Raw genomic sequence first — 20,608 nt, forward strand, 5'->3', positions numbered from 1 at the left:
TATATATAGAGAGAGAGAGAGAGAGAGAGAGAGAGAGAGAGAGAGAGAGAGCGAGCGCGAGAGCGCAAGCATACATTATGTCTTTCATGTTTCTCTTTTTCAATTCATTCTCTGGAGGTGGGTATTCACAAATATTAATTCTGTAGCTGTAAATTATGTTCTCTTGGTTCTATTCATTTCACTCTTCATTACTTCATGAAAATCTTTTCAATTGAAAAAATTAACCTGCTCATTTTTTTTAGAGCACAGTAATATTCCATCACAATGTTATACCAGTTTGTTCAGCCATTCCCCAATTGATGGGCATCCCCTCAATTTCCAGTTCTTTGCTTCCACAAAGAGAGCTATTATAACTATTTTGGAACATCTGAATTCTTTTCATTTTCCCCTCATCTCCTTGGGAAATAGAGACAACATTAGTATTGCTGGGTCTAAGAGTATTACAGAGTTTTTTTTATAACTCTCTGGCCATAATTCCAAATTGCTCTACAAAATGATTGGATCGATTTGCAGTTTCACCAACAGTGTAATAATGTCCCCATTTTCCCATATCCTGACATTTTTATTTTTTCCCTCTTATCATTTTAGTCAATATTATATGTATGAGATATATCTCAAAATTGTTTTGACTTGGATTTCTTTAATCAGTAGTGATTTAAAACATTTTTTCCATGTACCTATGTATGGCTTTAGTTTCTTCATCCAAATACTTTCTGTTCATATCTTTTGATGATTTATCAAATGAGGCATGACTCTTATTCTTATGAATTTTGATATATTAATATTACACATTTTTGAGATATTAATCATACCAATACTTTTTCTAAAATAACAAATTCAGTTAAACTTACTTTAGAAGGTGGAAAGAGGTTCACAAAAAAAAAAAGGTTCACAACCTTTGTGTGTTTTGTCAATATTAGCTACATTTATATATTGCAAATTATATTATAAATATATTAAGCTTTGCAAAATATTTTAAATATAGTATCTCATCTTATCCTCACTACAACCAGGGGAGAGAGATGTTAGCATCTTTATTTGATAGTTGGAAAAGCTGAGGATTAGAAAATTCAAATGATTTTTCTATAGACACTTAAATAATAAGTGTTTGAGTCAGGATCTGAACTCAGATCATCCTGACTCTAGGTCAGGGGTTGTCAACGTATGGCTCTTTCTGCAGGAGCCATAAAATCAACTTTTTTTTCAGGCACTGTTACAGGAGCGCACACTGTGAGCACTGTACAGCTCTCACGAAATTACATTTTAAAAAATGTGGCGTATATGGTTCTCACGCCCAAAAAGGTTGCCTACCCCTGATCTAGATGCACTCGATATATCACCTGAACTTTCTGGCTCTTTATAGATGCTATGGCTGGAAAATAGATATCACCTTTGGGTGATGAACTTCTCTTTTCTTAGGTGGAGTTCACCTTCATATGATAGGCAAACAGGCTTTCTTTCTGGGCCTATACTTTAAAATTTCCAAATTAACAAATCTTACAGTTAGAGCTTTTGTTCTGCTAGCATAACCTGAAAGCACAACATCACTATGATATCAAATTAAAGAGGGATGAAAAATTCCATGAAAAATGACAAAAGAAATAACTTATCTTTTTTTCTGCCTTGAAGAAATATGTACTAGATAGAGCCATTGTCAGAGTGGAGTTGAAGTTCTACCTATGACTTACCTATCATTTATGCGACCTTGGACAAATGACTTAATCTTACAGTGCTCTAGGTAACTCTCCAGGATCAATTTTATGATTGTTTCAGTTGAATCCAAATCTTTGTGCCCACTTTTTGATGTTTTCTTGGCAGAGATACTGGAGTAGCTTGCCATTTTCTTCTCTAGTTCACTTTTCAGATGAGGAAACTGAGGCAAATGAGGTCGAATGCCTTGCCCAGGGTCACAAAGCTAGTATCTGAAGTAAGGTACCGTTCAGGATCCACATGGAGATAAGAGAAAACAAAGTAGATATTTATAGAAGACTTAAGGTCAAGATATAGGTTTAAAAAGACAATACAAGTATTTTCAATCTATTTTTATCCAGTGTGTTTTTTAATTATTTATTTTTGGAGTGTTTGCCCATGGTTATATGTTTTGTATTCTCTACCTTCTCTCTTTCCTACTCCCTCCAAGAGCTGACAAGCAATTGTCCTGGGTTATATAGGTATTACTCAATATACAAAATAATTAATTTATCTTTATTTTTGCCTTTCCATATTATCCATTTTTGTAATTAAATAATCTTTTAATACCAAAACTCCAAATCCTATACCCATATAAACAAGTGATAAATAATGTTTTCCTTCTGCATTTCTACTCTCACAGTTCTCACTCTGATGTGAATAGCGTTCTTTCTCATAAGTCCCTTGGGATTGTCCTGGATCATTGCATTGCTATTAATAGCAAAGTCGATTACATTTGATCATCCCATAATGTTTTAATTACTATGTACAATGTTCTCCTGGTTCTGCTTATTTTACTCTGCATCAGTTCACAGATGACTTCCCAGTTCATATAAAAATCAAACAGCTCATCATTTCTTATAACACAATAGTATTCTATCACCATCAGATACCACAATTTATTCAGACATTCCCCTACTGAAGGACACCCCCTCATTTTCCAATTTTTTGCTGCCACAAAAGTGGGGCTATAAATATTTTTGTATAAACATTTTTTTTTTAATTTTAAACTCTTAACTTCTGTGTATTGACCTATAGGTGGAAGAGTGGTAAGGGTAGGCAATGGGGGTCAAGTGACTTGCCCAGGGTCACACAGCTGGGAAGTGTCTGAGGCTGGATTTGAACCTAGGACCTCCTGTCTCTAGGCCTGGCTCTCAATCTACTGAGCTACCCAGCTGCCCCTGTATAAACATTTTTTTAATCTCTTTGGGGTGCAAACCTATTAGTAGTATTGCCAGATTAAAGGGCAGGCAATCTTTTAAAACCTTTTGGGTATAATTCCAAATTGCCTTCCAGGTTGGTTAGATCAGTTCACAACTCTATCAGCAATGCAATAGTGTCCCAATTTTGCCATGTCCATTCCAACATTTATTTTCTTTTACTGTCATATAGGTCAATCTGCTAGTTGTGAGGTGATACCTCAAAGTTGTTTCAATTTGCATTTCTCTAATCAGGAGGAATTTAGAACACTTTTTCATGTGATTACGGATAGTTTTGATTTCTTCATTTGAAAACTGCCTATTCATATCCCTTGACCATTTGTCAGTTGGGGAATGACTTGATTTCTTGTACATTTGACTTAGTTCTTTATATATTTGAGAAATTATACCTTTCTCTGAGAATTTTGTTATACATTTTTTTCTCATTTTGTTGCTTTCCTTTTAATTTTGGTTGTATTGGTTTGTACACAAACTTTTAAATTTAATATAATCAAAATTATTTTATATTTTGTAATGTTCTCTGTCTCTTGCTTGGTGTTAAATTCTTCCCTTTCCCATAGATATGGCAGATATACTATTCTATGTTCATTTAATTTAATTATAATTTCCCTCTTTATATTTAAGTCATTTACTCATTTTGAATTTATCTTGGTATAGGGTATAAGATGTTGATCTAAGCCTAATTTTTCCCATACTGTTTTCTAATTTTCCTAGAAGTGTTTGTCAAATAGCAAGTTCTTGTCCTAAAAGCTGGGGTTGCTAGATTTATCAAACACTAGCTTTCTGAGATCATTTACCCCTAATCTATTCATTGATCCACCCTTCTGTCTCTTTGCCAGTACCATATTTGTTTTGATGACCACTGCTTTATAGTGCAGTTTAAGATCTGGTACTGGTAGGCCCCCGTCCTTCACATTTTTTCATTATTTTCCTTGATATTCTTGATCTTTTGTTATTCCAGATGAACTATGCTATAATTTTTCTTATTCTATAAAAAAGTTTTTTGATAGTTTGATAGGTATGGCACTGAATAAGTAAATTAATTTAGGTAAGGATTGTCATTTTTATTATATTAACTCATTCTACCTATGAGCAATTAATGTTTTCCATTTGTTGATCTAATTTTAATTGGGTGAAAATTCTTTTGTAGCGGTGTTCATATAATTCCTGTGTTTATCGTGGCAGATAGATTGCTAAATATTTTATTTTTTCTTGAGTGATTTTAAATGGAGTTTCTCTTTCTAACTCTCAGTGTGTTTTTGTTAAGGAAGCTATCCCTGTTTATCTGTTCTCTGATAATTATAAACACCAGTGCAGAAGGCATTACTGAACAAGGTCTTCTTAAAACTAACTCTGCCATGTTACACTTACAGTTTTCACTTCCTATTATGATCAATCTGCAACTAGAAGAGTCAGTATGCTTCAGGTAGTTATAGAGATAGGGATAGGTGTTTTGGTCAGTAAAGAAAGAACACTCTCTGTCTTCTGTTTTAGAACATCTTTTATATTGATATCTGTACTGATTTATCAATGGCCCTACCTGTCAACTTAGGGGACCATTATAATTGGGAATTCTTAGTATACAGCATCTTTCTGGACACTGAGAAAATTCTTCTCTTTCCCCAAAAGAAAGTAAATTAGCCATAGAAGAAATGGTCACAGTAGGGATAGAAATATGTTCTTCTGGGGTCTTTATTTTAAAAAGCTCCTCTCTTTTAAAAGCTCTTTTCTTTTTAAATATGCTTTTTTATATATATGTATAGAAGCTCCTCTTATAGAAAAATATTATTTATTCCTAATCAGACAAAATTGACTACCAGTATTAGGGAACAGGGCCAGCATTAGGCACAATGAATGAAAAAGGCAAGATTTGTCTTCAAACCTACAGTATCTTCATGCTTTTGACTTCTTCTCCCATCAAAACTTGCTCATTCTGCATTAACATTCCCTCAACCCTTTCTTCCCCATAAGAGGTGGTAAGCAGGAATCAGATAATATTCTAAAGTAGCATAGTATAGTGGGAAAGCATTAAGATCATAGAGGGTTGGACAAGGTGGTCTTTAGTGTCCATTTTAACTTTGTGACTCAATATTTTGATGTATTTTCTAATCATATTTCCAAAAATTATGCTTTTATTCATCACTGTGATGCAGATGTTACCCTAAACTCCTGATGGCTATGGTATGTTCTTTCAGGCTAAAAATGGTTTTGAGTAGGGACCTAGTGACAGACTTTATGTCTATCATTCAAGGACTAGCCTTGCTAAATATATAAAAGCTTTTTCACAAAATTGGTCCCAAAGTGATGGAATTTTTAGCAGCAACAATTCTAAAAGACTATCTACCAAGTCATAGAGGACTCATGATCTATGTTGCTGGAGAAAATACTTCATTTAATATTAAGGATGATTAAAAAACTGAAACAAGCAAGCTAATACCTCAGTCTTAAGAAGTAAAAGGAATTTTAAATTGTTGGTTCTGTTTGAGATAAAACAAGGAAATAAATGTAAAGGTCTGTCTTTACCTATTACGGTAGACCTGGAGAGATAGAACACTAAAAAAGGAAAGAAAAAATTGTTATAATATGTACAAGAGAAGCATGAACATAAGGACAATGCCCTGAGCATTGTAGGTGCAGGAGTAAAAAGTGATCAAGATATCAGCAGGTTGTAAAGGCATGCCAGGATAGCTGGACTAAGATAAACTGGGAAGAATAAACAAAGTATGAGGAAACTGAAAAGCAAATGTTAAGAAGCTAGCTTTCGTTTATATATGTTTATTTCTACATTTTCTAGAGTCTCTGGGTGGAGAGGACTTCATTGATTTTGGTGCAGAGTTTGCCTGGAATTTCCCGCTGGTTTGAGGTGGAAAAGCGTGAAGTGGTAAGAATCAGAGTTTATAGCTAAGTAGCTCTTCACAATTTTTTTACTTGAAACCATGATGCTCATTGTCAGAGTTTTTGTTTGATTCTGTCCTCCTTTGTGTAAACATTGCAAAGATGAGTTAATGAATGTTTCTTATACCAAGCACCATTCTCAAACAGGTACCATATTAAAAAATGTCAGTGTTCAGTATTCAGCCTCTTATACCCACTGCAAGTTTGGGGGCATGTTTAGTCCCATAGATATCTGGGTATATTAACTGCTATATGCTATCTTGCTAAATGTCTTAAAGCAAGCATAATGGGACATCACTCTTCTGGGTAGTTCCAGGCACAGAAAGAAAGCCAAATATAGATAGATGGGAGTCATCTGGAAATCTTGGCTAAAGGTCCAAACACAATCTTAACCAATGCCACTGCCACCAGTTTCCAGATCTCAGAAATAGAGGTAGCAGCATGAGCCAACGCAAATTTCCCACTGAGACTGGTGGTTAGACTTTTGCTACTACCCGTTTTAGTTTCCACTCACCTGGATCTTGCCATAGCCCTGGGGTCTTATGGCATCTGATCTCTCTCCATCGAGTTTTGTTTCATCTTGTAGAAATGAAGCCAGCTTTCTCAGTGATGCCCACCTGCTTCCATCCAGCATGAAATGTGCTAATAATGAACTCATTTTCACCTACTTTCTTGTAGCCTTTCCAAAGAATACTTAACTTGCCAACAAAGAAGCAGGTGCAGTGAATCTCTAGTCATCTGCCAAGAAACCCTTGTCCTACCTGAAATACTCAGTGAACAGTGAAACCATCCCTAACATGCCACATTCAGTTAAGCTAATGATTGAATGAGATCTTCATTTTGCAGTGGCAAAAAAAAAAAGAAGAAAGAAGTTCCAAGTAGATGCCAGCCCCAAGCAAATTTGATACATGTGATAAATTAGAACAAGAAATTCCTTATTTTGTGGCTTGTGTGGATGTTACTGAAATACTAGGGCTTTTTTCCTTATTATGTTATAGCATGCTCATCAATTAGTAGGAGTGTTGAGGCTGGATGCTAAGTGCATGGCATGGAAAGTCTTGTTCCATTTGCAAGGTTTAGAAACCCCACCAAATCTTAGGTTTATATTGCTGTATTAGGTCTATGGTGGAGATGAGCCTCGGGAAAAGTAACATGTACATGAAGATGAAGAGACACTATGGAAAGCAACATTTCAGAAGTCATTCCTATTTCCTTAAAAGCTGATTCATATTCAGGCATCTAAGTTGTGGCTTAACATGCCTACTTTAGACCACGTGGGGAATCTTTTGTATGAGGCAGCTCTGTTATAACTGATTAAACTCCAAGTTACCATGGTTATAAATTATTTCTCTTTCCCCAGTATTGGTCTAGATATTGTAAGAAATCTTTAATGCCAAACATACTTTCTTAACCGAAAGAGCTAAAAGACTGGCTGCCTTTTATTCTAATAATTTGGCACCTTTTCTCTTAAAGAATGCCTTTTGTTTTATATTCAGTTAGCAAAGTCAATAATTAGTCAAAGTCAACAATACATTTATATTTATATATATATATATATATTCATTCCAAAGCTTTTTTTTTTAACAGTTAATCACTCCTATCACACCTCTTACCAGATCATTTTTAAAAATCATTATACACCATTGATCATAAAAATCAACCCCTTCCATAGGAGGACCCTAGTGTCTAAACCAATATTTTTCCCCAACTTTCATCTTTTCCATAATGGGTTAGCTTGTGGTACCTTGCTTAATCTAGAAGTCTGTATTCCCTGAAGGCAGGAACTATGCCTGATTCATCATTGTACCATACTCTCTAGCACTGTGCTTTGCACATAGTAGATTGAAGGTAAATGGTTTTTTGGATGTTCATCATAAAAATACATAGAGGTTTGCCTTTTCTTAAAAATAAGTTTTGAGAAAGAGATATTCTGTCATGTATAAAAAGTACATAAATTTGCTTTGGAGAATTAAATTGAATACAGTTAATTCTTGATTACTCTTTCCAGTGGATAATTAAGAATTGTTGACAATGCCAACTTCATTTCATTTGGTGAGCAAGTGTAGCATTCTCTGCCTTATAAAGCCTTGCAACTAGTCTAATTTTTCCATCTTCATCCTTTCTACTACTTGGAGTCTGATAAAAGAATTCATGAAACTCAAAGGGTTATGGGTAATCCACAACTGGATAATAACGCCTTTGAGTCATTCAGTATGCTTTTGCTTCTTAGGTGGAGATGAGTCCTCTGGAAAATGCAATTGAAGTGTTGGAAAATAAGAACCAGCAGCTGAAGACACTGATCAGCCAGTGTCAAACTCGGCAGATGCAAAATATTAACCCACTCACAATGTGTCTGAATGGTGTCATAGATGCAGCAGTTAATGGTGGAGTCTCCAGGTACCAAGAGGTGAGGATTTTGTATAATAATACATAGTATTTATGTGGTGCTTTAAGTTTTACAAAATGCGCTACGTGGTATCTCCTTAGAGCATCGCAATTCTGTGAAGCTTTCTTCTGATTGTTTTGTGGAGGTGGGAATCAAGGCACAAGTGGCTTTTGCCCATTGTTACACAGATACTGTATGGGGGGAGATTTGAAAACTCAGATCTGAAATATTAAAAATTTACCAGGCCACAAAAAAGAGCTTAGCCAGCTTGGGTACAGACCAAAATGAATAAATGAAGTTGGAATTGTTTGCTATGTGGGCAATAAAAGTCATTTGTGCAAGAACAGTGAGTGACTATTTGAAAGCCTGCATTATTTGTTCTGGAAGCCACCACCTGTCATCATCTTATCAATCCTCTAAACTGCAAACAAAATGATATAACTATCACTAAAGAGGTTATTCCATACCACCAGTCACCATTAATATAAAGTTTGCTTAAGAAGATAGTGCCTCGGGGGCAGCTGGGTAGCTCAGTGGAATGAGAGTCAGGCCTAGAGACAGGAGGTCCTGGGTTCAAATCTGGCCTCAGACACTTCCCAGCTGTGTGACCCTGGGCAAGTCACTTGACCCCCACTGCCTACCCTTACCACCCTTCTGCCTTGGAATCAATATAGAGTATTGACTCCAAGATGGAAGGTAAGGGTTTTTAAAATAAAATAAAATAAAAAAGAAGATAGTGCCTCGAAACAAACAAACAAAAAAAAACAAAGACTATAGTGCATCAAATAATTTTAGCTAAAACACACATTTTATATACCACCTTCTTAAGATGCATCACTTTCATGATTATGGACTTATAGTGTCCATGACAACACCTACATTTATTGTTAATTGTGGTGACCAAGGATGACTCCAACTACCTCCTTATCTTTATTTGACTTTTTAAAAATTATATATCATCTCCTGAAGACCCACTTTGATACTCTGTTGGATTCTCAAAAGACTACTAGCAGCAAGCAAACTGCTCTGGCACATCCTACTAAGCTAAAAATGCTAACAGACTGAACTGTCAGCCAAGAACCACCCTCAAAAATCTAATATTCTAATGGAGGAGACAAGTAAACTAGTACATACATAGTACACACACAGATGAGGAAATTGCCTCAGCGATGGATGATGGATCCTTGAAGTTTGGAGAAAATGTTTATAAAATCATAGGATCAGAACTAAAAGGGACCTTAGAAGCCACATAGTCTAAAATTCCCTTATTTTACAGAAAAGGAAACTAAGACTCAGAGTAGTTAACTGACCTGTCCAAGGTCTACACAAAGGTAGGATTTGAACTTAGCTTCTCTGACTAGAAATCCATTCATCATTTTACTGAATACGCTACCTAGAATTTATCTTCACTCCTAATTTGATTGTAGCCTCCTCAGTGGCAAAGGTCACAAAGTTTTAAAAATTACATTTGTACATCTCCCACAGGGTATGTAGTAGACGTGACTGACAATGTTTTTGTTCTTGGCAGGCATTCTTTGTGAAAGAATACATTTTAAACCACCCAGAAGATGGAGAGAAAATCACACGCTTGAGAGAGCTGATGCTTGAGCAGGTAAGATAGAAAACTGACGATGTGACAACTTATCCATCTTTACTGTTACTGATAGGTGAGGCCTCTTTTTAAGGACCCTAGGATCTGTTTAGCTGTTCTAGGTCATATCATAGACAACTTCTATGAAAGTTCTGTCCAAGGCTTTCATCATGGCACGATGTATTGTTCAAAAGCTACACTAAGAAGAAAGGAGCTTTGGGAGGGCTTAACAGGCTGGAAAACATTTGGAAATGGGCTCATGAGCCCGTTGGCCATTGAAGAACAAACCTAGCCAAGTTTGGTAGGTTTATCCCCAGAAGGTTAGCCATGAGGAGATGGGATTTCTCCAGGCACAAGTAACTCATGAAATAATCTATGAAGACATAGAAAGAATGCCATCTGCTTCAGGGGAAGGAATATCCACACTGTTTTGTTCATGGATCCCTGAATGGGTAAAGCATTGTTGGGTTGCAAATTCTTATCTATCAGTTGTGTATCTCTCTGTCCTCTTCAAGGTCAAAGTACATTTAATGGCGACTAGGTCCAGTAAACTTAATTTCCACATGTGTGAAAGGAAAAGGCTGAATTACAGTGGCCTCTGTCACCATCCCAGTTGTATAGTTATGATTCCAGTGTAGGCAGATTCTCTCAAGCATGTGTTCTTTGAATGCTGTAGAAATCACTCCAACCTTCCAAACAGGTTCTTAACGGGAGTCTGTGAACTTAATTTCAATTGTTCTCCTTTGCAATCCTTTGCATTTTGTTTGATATATTTTTAATATGATTTGGAGAAAGGATCCCCGGGTTTCACCAAACTACAAAGATTAAGAAACTGCACTTAAGTGTTTATCAACTTTTCCCCATTACAGCCTCAAAAATGTGAATTTTAAAAGCTGCTTAAATGTCTAAACAAGGAATGGGCTAACCTCATTGACTTGCTTTAAAAATAGCATCTTTCAAATCTATGACATAATTTTATATACACACACATATCTTTTTGTCAAATGATGCCTTCTCTAGTGGGAGAGGGGAGAGAAGGAGGGAGGAAAATAACTGGGTATTTTAATATAACAAATAAATTAAAATTTATTTAGAATGTTGTCTTTCACGGGATGAAACAAGAGGTTATATGGCATTTTTGAATCTAGACATCATTAAAAACCATTCTTTCCTTTCATTCTGTTGAGGAATTTTTATTTTTGCATGAGAAAATAATTGAGCACTATGATCTGTGGACTCTTCCCTCTTCTCTTGCCCATGCCAGAGTGGTCTGTGGGCTGGAAAATCTTTGGAAAACTGCATACAAAAAGCACATGGTATGACTTGATGTGACCCCAATTTTCTTGAGACATCCTTAAACTCTGCACCTCACTAGAGTTTATACTGTGTGCCACGAATTATATCTTCCAGGCTAACATGCACCAAGATTTAAAAATAAAATGTTAAACATGGAGGTAATGATTGATTTTAAATCCTGCTTGAAAAAATTGTTCTTTTAACCCTTCAAGCATATTTAAAAAATAAAAATGGAAACTCCTATCAACAACAAGGGAGTTCAGTACTATCCATAGTTGAACCAAAGACATTGCAATTTTATATTTCCTTCTGCCCATTTGTAGATCTTTATAGGTATGTTTTTTTTTCTTTTTTTAGCTAGTATAGTTGATCATTTCTTAAAGTTGAGAGTTGAGGATATATAAATAGATATGAAACTGCAACGTGGTAGGTATAGAGAGCCTTCCTTGGAGTCAGGAATACCTAGGTTCAAAGACCCACATCTGACACATACTGGCTGTGCATTCCTGGCCATTTCTATTAATCTAAGCAACCCTGCCAGCTCTCTAAGGATATAATTTTCAGAGACGGTAAAGGTCTGCTTTGATAGAAGGAATTTCATCATCAGAAAGTCCCTAAGGCAGAAATTCTCAAAGTATGGTCCAAAGACCCTTTTAGAGGTGTGGAAGGTTAAAACAGTTTTTTGTAATAATACTAAGATGTATTCATTTCTAATGTAGTAGATACCAGTAGATATAACCCACACAAATTATCTTTGGAAGGTCCTCAAGGGATCCCAAGACCAAAATGAGAACTGCTGCCCTATGCCAATAAAATAAATTACCATTTCAGTCCTACAAAGACACACATGCACTCACTCACGTGAGCAGATTTTAATCTGCACAAAGGGGTTAGTCACTGCTATATGTATTTTTCATTTTTCTCCTCTTAACAACCATGAGAAGGATGGAAATAGAGAATCATGGGAAAGAGACTAACGAAAGGAAAATGTTCAGAATCAAATGGTTACAGAGAGTGGTGAGATGAGGCATCTACCAAATCCCTTCGGACAGCTTTCTGTCTACTATTGCACTCACCAAGAAAGAAAAGTCTTTTCCAACTAAAAAAGGAGTATGGGCTCCTATTGAGTAAGATGGGTAGGGGTTATGGATCAGAACTGTGTATCATTAATGGCTATATTTTCTCTCCTGTTATTCTAAAGGCACAGATTCTAGAATTTGGCTTAGCTGTGCATGAGAAGTTTGTACCTCAAGATATGAGGCCTCTGCATAAAAAGCTGGTTGATCAGTTCTTCGTGATGAAGTCCAGCTTGGGTATCCAGGTATGTGCATTAAAGGCGACACACAAATCAATCATGGAAGGGCAGTCAGTGTGACTGATTGTGATTTGCTTTTTGGTCGAAGCTGGAAGATTAAATAACCAATAGTGACATCTTTTGGTCATTCTGTTATATTACACTATTATACAAAGACAATTTCAGTTGTTAAAAATCTCATCTGATTCACTTTATTACCAAAAAAAAAAAAAATAGGTGAGGGATACACATCATCATGAAGAAAACTCTCCATAATATACCTATATTGTGAGAAAATTTTCATTTAAAAGTGGAATTCATAGATAATGGATTGAAATGCTTACTCACAAGTTACTTTGCTCCTTTGATTACTGTTCTGAAATAGCATTTCTCTTCCCTAATCATACATCCTTAGGAATTCTCTGCATGTATTCAAGCCAGTCCTGTCCATTTCCCTAATGGCAGTCCGCGCGTCTGTAGAAACTCGGCACCTGCTTCTATGAGTCCAGATGGCGCAAGAGTAATTCCTAGGCGTAGGTAAGTCAAAGACTGAATTATTTTATGTATCGAGACATTGACATTTTCACAAGATGATCTGGAACAATTCTCTCATTCTTTATGGCATAATTTGTCAAATACACTCTTTCTTAATGAAATAATTAACCTACAAGGCAGCTGCAGACATCTGCCACTGGTAAAATAGCAACAGCATGAGGAATAAATAAACTCAAACGTTTGACTCTTTTGAGATGAATGTGAGATGACAAAATGTGATGTATACTTTTTTCTTTCAGTTTTATGCCATACCAGCATGTGATAAAGTGCAATTCCAAGACTGAGTTAACAACCATTTTTTCCCCCTGAAACAGCCCATTAAGTTACCCAGCTGTCAACCGATATTCCTCCTCTTCATTGTCCTCACAAGCCTCTGCTGAAGTAAGCAATATCACAGGGCAATCAGAAAGCTCTGATGAAGTCTTTAACATGCAGGTAATATCGGTTATTTATTTGGTCATATTTATACATTCGTTCCCCCCTCTTCGTCTCCCCCCCACCGACCCCAATCGTTGAACTTCCGTCTTAATCATTTTGTTATATCACAAGTGTGAACATTAGAGCAAGCAGTTATCTTAAAGCAAATCTTTAATAATAATCGTAATGATAATGATAATAATTGCTAATTCTACAGCACGTTAGAGTTTGCAGAAGCCTTTATGTATGGTGTAAGTCCTTATAACGTTATTGTTCTCTTTGGGATGATGAGAAGAATTTCTATCAAAATTGCCCCGTTCTGCTCTGAGAAAGCCTGTCCCTACAGTGAAAAAAAAATTTAATTAATACAGCTCTGCCTTGGTGAAGCTTTGAAACCTATTTATCACTTTGTTCTTTGGCAATATCCACACTGGATATCTGAAGATGAGCTGGAAACATGGATCTTCCTAATATCTTCAGTGGACTTGTTCTTTCACATCGCAGGATTTGGGGTTTTGTGTTTTTTTCTTTGCTATATTAAAACATAGCACCATAGTATAGCCTTTGTCAATTATTTATGTAGTCAAACTTCATCAGTGTTCACTGTTACCCTCTTCTATCCGTGAATGTGGAGAGAGATGAAAAGATGTATGTACCTTAAAATCAGCTGCGTGAAGCATGACATCTGTCACTTTGGATTATTTCTACCATCTGACCATGTTATTGTAATGGGAAGCCCAATGGAATCAAAGGTTCTGGGTTCAAATCCTGGTTTTGCCATGTACTACCTATGTGACCTTGGTCAAGTTAATTAGCCTCTCTAGACCTCAGTTTCCTATCAATAAAATTAGAAGGTTGCTTCCAAGTCTAAACTAATGAATGATCTTATGAAATCCACCAAAATGCAGTTTGTGGTAGTTCAAAAAGAGCCTGGTCCAAAGTTTAACTTTGAACAATTGATAAAAGAAACCTTTATCAATCAAATTCACAATGGCAAAATTATCAAGAGAATAAAGCTATTTTGTTCTCTTAAGCCATGGAAACAAGCCAGAAGCCCTCATGTAAAAGACCCAAAATCAATTCAGTCCAAAAACACATAAGCATCTGCTGTGTGCTGAGAACTGTTCTAGGAGACAAACAAAGTTTTGATAAAACAAACTGTAGCCTAGTGAGTGAGGATGCCATTTCCAATATCATATTGAAAACACATTTTGATCTCTTTGTAAAAGCAGATTCTATAAGGATCCCTATCAGATAGAGAAAACTTTGAGCTGGGGTACATATCTGACAATGACAAAACTTCATTTCTTTTAAAGTACTGAATAATTCATATTCCTAATTCAAACTCCCTTCAATAATTCTGAATTCATAACATCTTACTATATTACAAAGGGGTCTTTTCATTTAAGATAACATGCTAACTTTAAAAAAACTGGTAGTTGTGTATAGCTTTTATAAAGCATTTCTGTATTTTTTTAAAGCCTGTGAGCATAGTTTGATAACAACTTCCCATGTATTTCCAGCCCAGTCCATCTACCTCAAGCTTGAGTTCTACTCATTCTGCTTCTCCTAACGTGACCAGCTCAGCCCCATCCAGTGCCAGAGGTCAGTGCCAGAGTAGGAGGTGGAAATGACGTTGCTCAGATATCCCTTCGTGCCCTAGCAAGCTCCTCCTTCAGGACCCTTCGCTCTGCACACTGCGGAGAAAATACGGGTCTGACTCTGGAGAGAGTAGGGAACTCAAGAAGGGCCTTCCCCTCTGAATGCATCCTAATACCCCCCATCCCCACCACACTGACCATCTCGCCTTCTTTTTTTCCTTCTAGCCTCCCCTCTCCTGTCTGACAAACACAAACATTCCAGAGAAAACTCTTGCTTGTCTCCTAGAGAGAGACCATGCAGTGCCATCTATCCTACTCCCACGGAGCCTTCACAGGTAGCACTCATGGGAATGGGAGGCTTAGTTAACCAGGTGCAAGGGAAAAGGTAATAATCTAATGTTGGACTGCTTAAAACCACTGGTATTTCTCCAGAGAAGCTGACTTGGGCTTCTCTAAGGCAACGTCACAGGCAAAACAGGGTTGGAACAAAAATGCCAAATTTGATCGCATTTATTATACAAATTACATTCTCTCTATCCATGGCCTGAGAATTCCTTTTTGGCCATATTAGCCAGCACAGTACATAGAGTATTGTGTGGCCAAGAGAACACGGAGGGAGATAAAGATTCTGACCTTGGTTTTACCAAAGTTCTTGGTCACAGCCTCCCAACTTCATGCAGCTTTTAATGTTTTTGGAACGTGGTATGTGTGTGCCTTTCGTGAGTTAGAACCCGTCCAGAGGAGAGTGACCAGGATGATGAAAGGCCTGGAATGCCATTCCATAGGAGTATGGGCATGGTTAGCCTGGAGAAGGGGGATTGCTGGGGAATGTGATCATTGTCTTCATTTGAAAGTTGCTGTTGTAAGAAAGGTTTTCATTTTGTTCTGTTTAGCCTTAGAGGTCAGAACAGGGATCTATGGGGTGGGGGGACGCTGTAGAAAAGATATTTTCAGTTCACTGCTAGGGAAAAGGCACTCATAATTAGAACCATCGAAGAGTTGGAACGTGCTGCCTCAGAAGGTAATGGGTTTTTCCCTTCACTGGACGACTTCAAGCAAAGGCTTAATGACCATGTGTCTGGGAATCCATGAAAGAGATTCTCAATCCGATATCTATAGATTAAGATGACCTCTGAGGTCCCTTTCGAGCTCTGAGATTCTCTTATTTTAGCTTCCTTTGGAAACACACAGATTAGCAAAACTTTTAATCTGTTTAAACCTGTTGGGACAGCTACGTCTGGCACCATTTTCATGACAGCTAGGCATGGTAGAGGTGAATAGAGGGAATGCCAATAAAACTAAACCCTCCTTCCTCTTTGCTCATTCTATGAGCATTTATTAAGTGGCAGTTGTGTGGTAGCCACTGTATTTGGCCCTAAGAATACAAAGACAAAATGAAGCAGTCCCTGGCCTGAAGGAGCTTACACACTTTGGGAGGCAAAGGGACCAGAAGGAGGGAGTTATCTTTTCTATCTCATCTCCTACCTTTTATATGAAGACATTTCACTGGGACTAAGAAATATGAAGAGAGTGTAAGAGTTATAACGCGGTGAAAAATTGAAGGTTCACAATACCCTTTGGTATTATAAATTATGTGGGGGAAGATTTAATCTCTGAACATAAAGCAGTTAAAATTTGAATAATTCTACATGATTTCTAACTTTTAACAGAAGTGGAGGGTTTTGTTTTTTCCATACTTCCTTTTCTTCATATGATTTTCCTAGAGAATAGTAACTATATATTAAAATTGAAAAGAATAGAAGAGAATGAGATATTTGACTTGATTGGTTTATTCATGCTGATTATTTGATCTTCCTATGATCCCAAGACACCTCATCTGTAATACTCTGGTATCTCTCAGAAATTATGTCTGAGTGCATTTGGCTGAACTAGCTAATCATTTTTATTTCCCTTTGTCATTTGATGTTGCAAGGGAATTTCAGTGTTGTTCCATCTGCTCGAGGAAAATGCTGCCAACATAAAGGACTCAGGAAGTCATGGGTACTTGGAATCTCTTGAGTTCCTCCCCTTGTGAGATTCTATGCTATGTTGACACAACATAGAATTCCTGAATCATGGCTTTTGCCATTTTAGTCTATTTTTGAGGTCACATATTCTGACTCTTACTATAAAAACTTTCTAAATTTGTAGAAAACAAAACCTGTTTACCATAAATGTTGAAGCCAACATTTTCCTTTAATTCCCATTTGGATTTACTATAGAAGTACACACACAGAGACATATATGTGTGTGTGTATATATATATATATATATATATATATATATATATATATATATACACACACACATATAAAGCATTCTATAGCTTAACCTGTTTAACATTGAATTCAAGAAAAATCAATCTGCTTTTAATATTTTTTATATCACTACCAAATATTTCTCCCTACTCTCTTATCCAGAGGACCATTCTTTGTCACAAAGAAGAAATAGAGATCAATCCTCTTTTTCAACAGTCTGATAGTATATACGCTATTCTATCCCCAAAGTCTTCCCACTAATTTCTGAAAGAAGGGTGATTTGTTTTCTCATCTCATTGCCAGGGCCTAGAATGGCCATTAAAGTTATATAGCATCCAGTTTCCTTCTAAAAATATATTTAAATACCAATATTGTTGATATTTCTACCTATGTCAAACCAACTTCTAAATGTTGTTTTCTCTTCTGAAATCAAATGCATCATCTTTCTTTCATTTTTTTTTGTTGTTTGTTTGTTTTATCTAAAGCATAACCAGATTCTTTGTTTCTAGGTTCTTTGTTCCCCATTTTAAATTATTTGGAACCAAGTTCCGTTGTGAGATTTTACTTTCTAAAAAGTGTTATAAGCCAGCATGCTCTATTGCATTATAAAACATGAAATTCTTCTGAATTTCCAGAGGATGCTGTTTAATCATATTGGAGATGGTCCTTTGCCAAGAAGTGACCCTAATCTTTCAGCCCCCGATAAAGGTAAGTGTAAGTCCAGTCCATATGCTGAGTTTTTCTTGTCTTCATCTTCAAACAGTTTTCTGTGTGAAATGTCCTTGCCCTTGTCACTCAGTGAAACTTTTAATAGTCAAAACTGATTTTCTTTTTTGGCAGATTAGTGAGAAACCTACATTTGTGATTTTTTTTTCATATGAATTTTGAATAAATGTACAAGGAGCAAGTTAGGCAATCTTCCAGTTAGTGGCTTTCTGCTGGTGCCTTACTGGGCCACAGTGGGAAAATATTCCTTAGAGCAACAATAACCACAACAAAAGGTTGCCAATTAGGTTACTTATTTGGTGCAGAGAATGATAACTTTCTAGATTGATTTCATACCTCCATTCTTTGTCTCCATTACAAAGTGCTGTCTCCTAGACTCATCTGTTTGCCTTGACACCAGCTTAGCTCTCTGAGCAATTAAATGGTATTTAAGAATTACAATCCAGTGCATAATGGAATGTGCCCTGTCTGAAAGTCACATGAAAAAGAACTAACCACATTCTTAGTTGCAAATGGCATATTAGCATCAATCTGTGCAGCACACAGAATGAAATGCAGATTAAACATGTCCTCCTCATCTATTTGGGAATAAAAATGGCCTTTCAGGAAATCACCCATTTGCTTCTTTCAGGGTCAAGCTTCAAATGCAGAAGAGGTCCACAAGCAAATGAATCAAGAGCCTTTAATGGAAATGTCTCTGCTGAAATGTATTTTAATTGCCCTTCATTAAGAGCAGAGCCCCTACTTGCATTCGAATGTACTGGCAAATGCCTATACAACTTTCCCCTACAAGTCACAGATCCCTTAGGTCCTGACCAAGGAGAATTTAAAAGCTGAAAATGTCACTTTGATGCTTACACATCCAATAGTGAATGCAGAAGGTTGGCTTGAGAGATGTAAGATTGTTCACTTCCACCTGCAATGTTACTTCAGAAAGAACTAGGGTTGGATTTTTTTTTTTTTAAGAAAAGGGATTTCAAGGAGGGTCTCCTTACTCATTTGTGCTACTCACTGCCAGTTGTTCATTCTAATCTTTGTCTGATATTATCCCTGAGGTTTAAATCCTTGAAGTTGCCAGCAGATGGCAATATCTGTGTGACCAGGATGCTCCTTAATCTACTAAATTCATGTTGTTTTTGAAACAGGAATATATATATATATATATATATATATATATATATACACACACACACACACACACACACACACATGCTTGCTTTCAGTGCCCTTGTTTCAAAAACACTTGCTCTAGATTTCAGCATCTTGATGGAGACTAGAGACACTACATCAGGCAAGGGAAAAAAGTAATGATATTCCTATTCGGGAGCATTTCTTTGACCTACTACATTCAATTTAGGAATTTTTCAGAGGGCATAAGACCTAGTATGGCCTCCAAGAATATACGATCCAATTGCTTTGATTGTTTATCATGCCCCTTCTTTTTAAATAGCACTGCCCAACAGTTGGGATGTTAGCATTTCAGTGCTTCTCCTTTAGGGTGCTATTTGCCAAGAAAATTTCATAAGAAACCAAGTTTTTAAATAGTCTCAAGGGTATGTCTGCCATCTGTTATCAAACAACTAAACCGTTTCTGATTCTCGGCAAGCTTCTATAATCCTGCCTAGAGTTAAGTAGTTCTTTTTGACAGCTAGATTGAAATGAAGAGAAATACTACCACCGAATCAAATGTGAAATGCAAGTATGTAGCCCATGAAATAACGGCTTGGTGCTCGGAAGGTTTCTTTTTTGGCTTTTTTTGTTTCAGTTTTTTTTTTTTAATTTTTCCTGCTTTCATTTTGGGTAATTCTAACTTTCTCCTCATATTGAAGACTCATTAAGTCACAAAGAAGAGCTGGAAACATGTCTTTCAGCTTTTTTATTCCCTTCCAGCTGTGAATCCCACCCCTAGCAGCTGGAGCCTGGACAGTGGGAAAGAAGCCAAGAACATGTTGGATAGTGGGAAACTTTTATCTCCCCCTGTCCCTCCAAGACCCACACAAACTGGTGGGTATTTGAGCCATCACTTCTGTAAAATAATTTTTACTAATCACTCCAACCTATCCTGAATTACTCAGAGAAAAAGTAGATGTTCATTCTGAGAATAAAAAACTGAGCAGGTCAGTTATTTCCTAATGCTCCCCCTTCTACTCTGAACACCTCTTCTTCTATAAATACTAAAGAAAATGGATGCTAGAACAAGCCAGTGACTGTTTTAGCCCAGCAGCATTCTGCTTCTGACTCAGATGGTAGGAAAGTGGCACCCTCTATAAGATCTTCTAACCTTGCTAACTCATCTTCTTTATCTCATTATCCAATTGGTTCTAGTCACTCTTGATGCTAATTCAATTCTTTTTTTCCCCTAATCTTATTCTGACCTGAAACCCAAGTCAATCATTACAAAATAGACATCTAGCCCTAACTGATAGGCCACCGAGAGTGCCTTTCACAAAGTAGGATTGAGGGTTAGAACAATAATCATTTATTTATTGATTAGAGAGTTCTAGCTGAGATTTTATGAAACTTCCTTTTGTTTGTTCTAGTTTTCTGAAAAGACCCCAGTTGTATTTGTAAAGTTCTAGAATCTTTTTTTTTTAAAGGATGATTTCGTAGCCTCTTTCTTTTCTTTTCCTTCCTAAAAGCAGTCTGTGCTTCCAGGTTTATGCTCTATATCTGTCAAGGC

General features: G+C 36.6%; 1 protein-coding gene across 1 annotated transcript in view; it reads left to right on the forward strand.

Moving 5' to 3' along the window:
- Nucleotides 1–20,608, forward strand: part of DOCK4 (dedicator of cytokinesis 4) — a 541,177-nt gene that overhangs the window by 510,757 nt on the left and 9,812 nt on the right. The window contains exons 42-51 of the mRNA XM_044677327.1: nt 5,704–5,790; nt 8,035–8,211; nt 9,719–9,802; nt 12,279–12,398; nt 12,787–12,908; nt 13,241–13,361; nt 14,867–14,948; nt 15,170–15,279; nt 17,838–17,910; nt 19,819–19,932. Coding sequence (XP_044533262.1) covers nt 5,704–5,790; nt 8,035–8,211; nt 9,719–9,802; nt 12,279–12,398; nt 12,787–12,908; nt 13,241–13,361; nt 14,867–14,948; nt 15,170–15,279; nt 17,838–17,910; nt 19,819–19,932 — 1,090 coding nt within the window. The remainder of the gene's footprint in view (nt 1–5,703; nt 5,791–8,034; nt 8,212–9,718; nt 9,803–12,278; nt 12,399–12,786; nt 12,909–13,240; nt 13,362–14,866; nt 14,949–15,169; nt 15,280–17,837; nt 17,911–19,818; nt 19,933–20,608) is intronic.

The sequence above is a fragment of the Gracilinanus agilis genome, chromosome 5 (genome assembly GCF_016433145.1).
Source record: "Gracilinanus agilis isolate LMUSP501 chromosome 5, AgileGrace, whole genome shotgun sequence".
Taxonomy (NCBI): domain Eukaryota; kingdom Metazoa; phylum Chordata; class Mammalia; order Didelphimorphia; family Didelphidae; genus Gracilinanus; species Gracilinanus agilis.